The sequence below is a fragment of the Falco naumanni genome, chromosome 12 (assembly GCF_017639655.2).
Source record: "Falco naumanni isolate bFalNau1 chromosome 12, bFalNau1.pat, whole genome shotgun sequence".
Taxonomy (NCBI): domain Eukaryota; kingdom Metazoa; phylum Chordata; class Aves; order Falconiformes; family Falconidae; genus Falco; species Falco naumanni.
In genome coordinates this window covers 1,115,016-1,123,469 of record NC_054065.1, presented here as the reverse complement: position 1 = coordinate 1,123,469, position 8,454 = coordinate 1,115,016, and the positions used below count along the sequence as shown (strand labels likewise).

At 58.3% G+C, this 8,454-nt stretch overlaps 1 protein-coding gene across 1 annotated transcript; it reads left to right on the top strand.

Annotated features, from left to right (window-relative positions):
- Nucleotides 1–217: 217 nt before the first annotated feature.
- NKX2-2 (NK2 homeobox 2) lies at nucleotides 218–1,861 on the top strand. The gene is made up of 2 exons (XM_040612153.1): nucleotides 218–833; nucleotides 1,139–1,861. Exons 1-2 carry the CDS (start codon nucleotides 575–577, stop codon nucleotides 1,696–1,698), a joined length of 819 nt encoding a protein of 272 aa, XP_040468087.1. The 5' UTR covers nucleotides 218–574; the 3' UTR covers nucleotides 1,699–1,861.
- The last annotated feature ends 6,593 nt before the right edge of the window (nucleotides 1,862–8,454 follow it).

Here is an 8,454-nt window from a genome sequence, read left to right as displayed (position 1 = left end):
CACGTGGCCAACCTTTCCCGGGTTTAATGTGTTTTTTTCTCCCTCCTCTCGGCAGGTTCATGTGCGGGGACCAGCCTCATATGGACTGTTCGCTCCAGCAATGGCTCGGGCTTCCCAAGCGGCAGGCACGGGTTCGGGGTGTTTAAACAAGATCCAGAAGTGATCTCTTTTTTTTAAACTTTTTTTTTTTTTTTTTTTTTTTTTGGCGTATCTTTCCCCCTTTCCCCTGGAGTTACAAACTATTTCCGAAGCCAGCTGCTGCTCCCGCTCGCTGAATTTCTCCCCGTGGCAGAACCAGCCCGTAGAAACCACCACCGCAGAGATCCACCGCTGCGGCCGGCGCGCTTCTCTTCTTCTTTTGCACAAACCCCTGCCGTTATTTTTCTATAAATCTGTATTATTATTTTTATTTTTCCCTCCTCCTCCCCACGCGTGCCGCCGCCCCGAAGCCCCCACCCCCCCACCCCCCGGCTGCCGCGCGCGGTGCTGTTCTCCCCGCTCCGTGTGTGCGCCCCTGGCAAGGCGGCTCGCCGGAGCTGCTCCTCCAACTTTCCTGCCTAAATTTGGCCGGAACATGTCTCTGACCAACACAAAGACGGGCTTTTCGGTGAAGGACATTTTGGATCTCCCCGACACCAACGATGAGGACGGCTCCGCCGCGGAGGGCGGCGAGGAGGAGAGCGAGGTGCCCGAGCCGCCCAAGAAAGCGGGAGTTTTGGGACAAACCCCCTTGGACACTGTTCAGACGCTGCCTTTGAAGAACCCTTTCTATGATAATAGCGATAATCCCTACACGCGCTGGCTGGCGAGCGCCGAGGGCATCCAATACTCCCGTGAGTACCGCGCAGTGCCGCGGGGACGGGGCAGCGCCGCTCCGCGACCGCGGGGGCTTCCCCCGGCGCCGGGGGGTGTTTAGGGAGGGGGGGTGTCGGGGGGGTGCCGCTCGCCACGGCTGGCTGAGCCCCGGCCGGTGCCTCCATCCATCCATCCATCCATCCACCTATTCATCCATCCATCCATCCACCTACCCGTTCATGCCCCCGCGCTATCCCGGGCGGCGGGAGGGCGGCGGGGGCGCAGTGCAGAGCCCCCCCCGCGCTTCCCCCCTGACGGGGGCTCTCGGCCGGGCTCTCCGCAGTGCACGGGCTGACGGCCGGCGGCGGCGGCCAGGACCCCTCCGCCAAATCGCCGGAGCCGTCGGCCGACGAGTCGCCCGACAACGAGAAAGAGGCGGCGGGCGGCGGGGACGCGGGGAAGAAGAGGAAGAGGAGGGTGCTCTTCTCCAAGGCGCAGACCTACGAGCTGGAGCGGCGGTTCCGGCAGCAGCGGTACCTGTCGGCGCCGGAGCGGGAGCACCTGGCCAGCCTGATTCGCCTCACCCCCACCCAGGTGAAGATCTGGTTCCAGAACCATCGCTACAAGATGAAGCGGGCCCGGGCCGAGAAAGGTATGGAAGTGACTCCTCTTCCCTCCCCGCGGCGGGTGGCCGTGCCGGTCTTAGTCAGGGACGGCAAGCCCTGCCACACGCTCAAAGCTCAGGACTTGGCAGCCGCGACTTTCCAGACGGGAATCCCTTTCTCCGCTTATAGCGCCCAGTCTCTACAGCATATGCAATACAACGCCCAGTACAGCGCTACCAGCAACCCCCAGTACCCCACAGCACACCATTTGGTACAAGCTCAGCAATGGACTTGGTGAAGGCTGGAGGGGAGCGCGCACACACGCACACACTACCCACCCCCCCACGCCCCACACCCACACAGGAAAAAAAAGGAGGAAAAACAAAAATAATAAAAGAGAGAGAGAAAGAGACAGACTGATGCTCCAAAAATAAAATCAAAACTGTGGGGGAAGGAATGGAGAGGGAACCGCTATTATTATTATTATTATTGCTATTATTATTATTATTATTATTATGGGATTTTTTCCCTCTCCCGTTTCTTTTCCCCTCCATATTTTTTTTTTCTGGGGAGGGACTCGGTTTCATTTCGGGGGGAGGCGGGGGGGAAGGGAGGGGAGGTGTTTTTGTGCGTCATTGTTTACAGAAATTTTTGCGCCATTCAGAGTGGTCCTGTCTACCTACAACTAAAATAAAACCGGGGGCGGGGGGGTAATCGTCAGAATTAAAAAAAAAAAAAAGATAATAAAGAATAAAACCCCCCCGCTGCTCCTGTGATTCTGTGAGGAACGAGCGTGCGGTGGCCGGGACGCCGAGCTGCACACCCCGCCCGCGGTCCCGGCTGCCCCTTCCCGGCTGCTGCGCCGCCTCTAACCCCGACAGCTATTACCGGGTGCATTTTTATATCCCGTTGTGATTATCGCTGCTCTCGGTAGCAGCCAGGGCGTTCATTTTGTTTTTTTTGGGTTTGGTATTTTTTGTTCTTTCTGGGGGGTGGGGGGGTTGCGCGCAGCTATTCCTCAGTAACCACGAGCAGAGGGAAAAGAAACGCAGATTAAACCCTTCCCGCTCGCCGCTGTGGATTCATTGTGTACAAACCCAGGTTTTCGATATTCCAATGAGAATTTTATTTTTTTTAAAAAAAGCTGTTTCGAGGAAAAAAAATTAAAAAAAGGAAGGAACCGGTAACAACGACGGATCAGTTTTGTTCCACTTCTCGGTGCGGCCGGCGGCCGCAGCCGCCTCCCGCATCCCCCGCCGGCGGGCCCGGCCCGGAGACACGGCCGAGCAGGGCCCCACGGCCTCCCACCGCCCGCCGCTCCCACAACTTCTTTTTTCGGGGGAAAACGGTTTTTCTGGGGCAGTCGGCTTCAGCCCGGCTCCTCCGCAACGCCCCGAGCAGGCGAAAAACTTGGGGCGAAGGGGGAAAGAACTATTTTATATCTGTGATTGTGCTTTTATACACCCCTGCGCTGCTGGGGGCCTCCGGCTGCGGAGTTTGGGTACCAGCATCACCTCCACTCCCCCTCCCCGGGCCGGGGCCGTTTGCACCGGAGGGAGCGCGGAAACTTCGCGTTCGGCCCTCGGGGATGCGCCGGCGGCTCATGCAGGTCGGGGAAAAGGGTTAACGCCTGGGCTACCCCCCAAAATAACGGAGGAAAGGGGGAGAGGGGAGAAGAGAGAGGCGAGGAGGATCGGGGGCAGGCTGGCGGCTCGGCCGGGGCGCGGCGGGGACCCAGCCCGGCCCGGGCGCAGTTACGGCCGGTCCTGGGCACGCGCAGCCGCGGCTCGTAGCGAGCTGGGGCAGAGCCGGGGCGGCTGGGCGCTCCCTCGCCCTCCCCTGCGCTTTTTAGGCTGGTAAAGGTGCTTAAAAAAATAACAAACAAGCGGGGTTTGTCTGCTGCGGTGGGGCCGGGGCAGCACCCGCCCCATCCCGCCGGGGCTGAGCAGGGCCGTGCCGGGCCGAGTCAGTCCAAGGCCCGAAGCAAAGAGGGTCGGTACCGGGCCGCGGCACCCCGGGCCCGCCGTGCCCCTCTCCGCCCCGGCCACAGAGCCCCCGGCACAAGCCTCCGCGCTGCCGGTATTTGTTTTTGCTGTTGTTTTGGGGTTTTTTTCCTTTTCTCTTTTTACTTCCCCCCTTTCTTGTTCCTCCTCCCCCCGGTGAGCCCCCACCCAGCCCACCCGAGCCGCTCGGCTGGCGGCGAGGCCGGCGGGGGGGTGCCTACGCGGAGCAGCCCGGCCGGGCCAGCGGGGCCGGGGTCCCGACTGCGGGGGGCACACGGGCTTGTGCAGGTTCTCCCTTCTCCAGCCCCAGCGTGCGAGCCAGGAGCGGAGAAGGGGGAAAATCGTCACTTTTTCCTTCTTCTTCTTCTTCTTCTTCTTTCTTTCTTTCTTCCCCTCCCCCCCCCCCCCAAAGCTCTGTTAAGTCTATAAAACCAGTTGTGTGGCCCTAACCTCCGTGGCCTTATATCTCCCATGCTGCCGGGCCAGCTCCGGGCAGTCTATCTTTGCACAATATACAGTAGACTTCACAAAACAGCACAATGGGGGAGGCAGGGAGGTGAGCATGTTAGAGGCGTGCATATTAAAGAGACGGAGGCAAAGGCAGTCAGGGCTGGGCCGGGCCGGGGAAGGGGGGAGAAAAAAAGAGGAGACAGTATGGAGGGGGGTGGGCCCCCTCCCTGTGCCTTCCCTCCCTTCTTTTCCCACCCCCCCCACCCCCCCACCCTTCTTCTTTTTAGTGCCATTCAATTCATTTATGGGAGGCAGTCCATCTCGGAGTCAGGGAGCAGTGTCCTTTGCGTTTTGTTAGGGCTGTCACTCGTGCTCATTGTTAGGCATGTTCTACATGTTGTATCCCATATGGCCAGCTGGGCCGGGGGACCCCTCACAAAACCCAAATTGTGCCCAGCTTTCAAAACCAGCATTGTTGTCTGTGAAAGGAAGACGAATTAAAAATTCGTGCTATATCTATTCTGGAAAAAAAAAAAAAAAAAAAAGGAAGGGGGGGAACAAGGAAAAAGAATCCCTCTCTCTTTCTCTCCCTCTCTCCTCTCCCTCCCTCTCTCTTTGAAGGCTAACAGAGGCCCTCCTCTTCTCCCAGTTCCCGCTGACAAGTTTCTCTCATTTCACAGGAAATCAGACTCCCCCCCCCCCAAAAAAAAGACCCAAGAGCATCTCCCCCGTAAAACACAAGGCGATGCCCACTCCTGCGGCTCCAGCCCACCAGCCGGGCTCTGCTTCCCGCACTGCCTGCGCTGCCCGCACTGCCCGCACTGCGCGGAGGCTGCGGCGGGCAGCAGAACAAGGCAGCATTCAGGGCCGGTAATGTTATGCAGGCTGCCTCCCTGCGCGGCCCGGCCGTACCGAGCGGCAGGCTGGCACGTCCCGCTTCTCCCCCGGAGAAACGGCTCTTTCTTGTTGTAGCTCCTCGTCGTGCAAGGCAGGCCGTCAGAGGAGGAGAGAGAAAGGGAGGCGAGAGAGAGAGAAAGAAAGGGGGAGGGAAGAAAAAAGGAAAAAAGAAAAGGGAGAAAAAAGAAAAAGAAAAAAGAAAAAAAGCCCCAAAAAATAAAAAGGGGGAGAAACCCCCCAACCCAACCACCCTTGGCATTTCCCTCCAGGCCGCAGGGATGCGCAGCGCTGCGCGGGGCGTTGCCGTGCCCCGGCATTGAGCTGGTGCGGGCGCGAGCCCGCAGCGCAGACGAGGCTTCACCCGGGGGGTCCGGCACCTCCACACCGCCCCCCCCCCCCCCGCCCTCCTCCTGCCTGCAGGTCTGGCAGCTGCCTGCCGGTTTGCCCCGCCGCTCGTGCATCCCCCCACACCCCCACGGTGCCCCTTCTCCTCCGCCCCGGGGGCTGCGCGCCGCGAGAGGCGCCCGTCGGGTTTGGATCGCGACACACGGCGCTGATCGCGACTTGGGCCACGACCAGGGCGGGTGAGAAGCTGAGCCCAGGGTTCAGGCACCTACCTCTTCGCCCCGCTCCCTTCCTCCCCCGCCGCCTTCCTCCGCCCTCTAGCAGGGAAGGCACTATTTAGGCGCCTCAGATAACCTGATAATGAGCTGGAAGCCCCTTAAGCCCTGGAAATAACTTACTTTCGTCACCTATTGACTGTTTGGCTTAGTTTGGAACCGGTGTGGATTTTTCGGGTCTTTTCAAGAGAGCTGGTCAATGAAAAGCTAATCCAATATTTACAGAGTATAAGGGCAATTCTCGGCGGTGTTTATTAAGGAGCCGGTGAGGAAGGGCTGCGGGGGGACACAGGGGGACCGCCCCCCACCCCTGCGACGTGCCCGGGGCGGCTGGAGTGGCGGGGCGGCGAGACACGGCCCTGGGCGGTGTTTCAGGAAACGTGCACTTGTGGCTTCAGAAACACGGTGCTCTGGGCCGCATCTCCTCCCCTTACCCTTCCCGCACCATCACCTCCCCTTATCCTGCCCGCATCGCCCAATAAAGCCCCGCAGCCCTTCCCCAGCGAAACGTCCCACCGCTATACGCCGCCCCCCCCTCCCCCCGCCGCTCCCAAAAGAAACAATTTAGGGGTTTATCGCTTTCTGCAGCGGTAGGAATGTATTTTATCCCTCCCCCCTCCCCGGGGCAGCGACCGCAGGGAGGCAGCAGTGCCCCGCGCAGCCCGGCGCGGAGACCCGCTCCCTCTCCGCGCTCCCCCGGGGCCGGGGCGGGGGGAACCCGCGGGAGCCGAGGCGCTGGGCACCGGTCCCCGACCGCCCCCCCGTCGGGTCATGGCGGCGGGCGGCCGCACGGGGGCGCTGCCGGATAAGGGACGTGCCGTCACCCCCCCCACACCCCCCTGCCGCAGGGGTCCCGATGGCGACCGAGACCCTTCAGCACAGCATCGACCCGGGGAAGGGTCCCCCCACGCCCCCTGTGACACGGCAGCTGCACCGACAGGACGGATGGACAGGGAGCGCTCCAGGGGTCCCGCCAGCACCCTGCCTTTCCCCGCTGCGGCGGGGAGCATCCTCGGCCCTGCACGCAGGGGTCCCCAGCCACCACTTCGAAGTACAGCACAGAGCTCAAGGTGCAAAGTCATGACGTGAAAATATCTGTCCCCCAATCCTTATGTGGGGCAAGACACCAGAGAAGTGGGGACTCCTGCTGCCTCTTCTGCCCCCAGCAGCTACAGGTGTCAAGCAGACCCTCGAGACCTAGGAACCCACCTTTTGGGGAGGCAGTACAGGGTCTGGTACAAAGCATTGACCTGTTTTATGTAAGTACGAGTATCAACTGCACCAGAAGGACAAACCAACTATCCAGTAAGGGTATTGCTTCACCTTCAGCTCGCTGAAATGCTGTGACACGTGCAGTTTCCTCCCAGCACTCCATCTCTTCCCACCTCTGCATAAAGCCAGAGTATGGGCAGGCATGGGGATGGCTACAGCTGCCTTACTGCTTTTGAATGCGCTGGGGGCACTTACAACTTGCACCCTTGAAGGTAGCGAGTGAGTCATCTAAGCATGGCAGGTAGGTGCTTGAGGATATCCCTTTTTTTTTGCATGACCCAACCCAAAGTGCTTTGGAAAAGGCCAAATAAACGGCAGCCTCTAGGAAGTGTCCCCCCCCCAGCAGCAGATAGCCTACCACGCCGTGCAATAGCCACAGGGATGCTCAGCTGAGCTTTGTTCCCCTGCCGTGCTATTTGGTGTGTTGCATTAGCTTTAAAAGAATGCCAACACTCACAGTTTGTGTCAAAATCAAGAGTCCAGGCTATGGCTTTGTCTCCACTTCTGGCATTTGAAAGTATCTAAGCAGAAACTTAAAGCTCATAGTGAGGGAGTTAGGACACCTTTGTAACAAAAAAAAAAAATTAAAAAATTAATCAGTTCTGGAGAAGTGCCAGCTCTCATTCCTGAGAGCAGTGTTGCATGCTCACCCCACCTTACAGTGACCCTGCTAGGAAATGCTTCAGGAGAAACAAAATCAGCCCTCACTTAAGTAAAGCGTGAGAAGAAAGGCCTGGCACTGCTCACTTTTTTGAGAGTGCAACCAGCACTCTCGAAACCAGGGATTTCTATTTCTTCCCCAGGAGATAACCCATTCCCAGCTCCGGAAAGATCTATTTTGCTTCACAGGCTGATCCATTCTGTGTTTATTTCTTACCAGGTGATGCACCGTTAAATTTTGCATTTAACTGAGTAAACAGCAAGACTTTCATTCAGCAGATTCACCACCCAGTGACAGCAAATTTGCTGGGTTTTGCACAGCAGCATTAGTTAATGATACTTTTTTTACATATGAAGAACCAACAGTTTGTTTTTTTTTTAATGTGCACATACATGGGCACACATATAAGAGCACCTAGAAACAAACAGAACCAACTGGATGGCTAGGGTCATTGGGGTGACAACCCCACTGCCCATCACCCACTGGAGGTGCACCCCCCCATGCTCCCTCCCCACGCAACACTGCTCCCACTTTGCACAGCCACTTACCTGGGGCAACACTCCAGCATTTGTTCTTCTGCCGCTCCTGGGGGCTCAGACCTTACCGGGGGGGTGGCTGTCACCACTACCTTCCCAACCTAAAAGGCTTCAGACGGAGCCTCTAACACCACCTCACTGCCTCAGGTTCCTTCCTGCTGCCCACACCGGCTGGCCCCAGGGGGCTGGACAGGAGGGACCTCCCCTTCGGCTCCCCCGGTCCTTTCAGGTAGGCCCCCCGCCCCTTCTCCCTCCCTTCCTCGCTGGGACAGGTTGGTCCCCCCCAAAAAAAACATTTGGATGCCCAGCAGGTTCAGAGCACCTGTGATGCTCCAGCTGCAAAGGACAAGCATTTGGCTGGAAAACAATGGAGTTCAGCCTGAAGGGTGGGTTATAGTTAACGGTGCAGCATCCTTCCTTCCTGCAGGCTCCCAGGCTGACCGTGTGTTCCACAGGGCTCAGAGAGTCTGTCCCACGGATAAAACCAGCATCAACATGCAGTTCCCTCGAGGCACCGCAAGAACATACTGGCACACAAATCTGACAATAAAATCTTTAAAAAAAGTTTTATACATAAGGCAAAAGTAATTTAAAAGATGAGTTATCACATCTCCA

Coding starts and splice junctions, on each gene's coding strand:
- NKX2-2 (XM_040612153.1), top strand. CDS start 575: ATGTCTCTGACCAACACAAAGACGGGCTTTTCGGTGAAGGACATTTTG. Junction 834..1,138: donor CGAGGGCATCCAATACTCCC/GTGAGTACCGCG, acceptor GGCTCTCCGCAG/TGCACGGGCTGACGGCCGGC.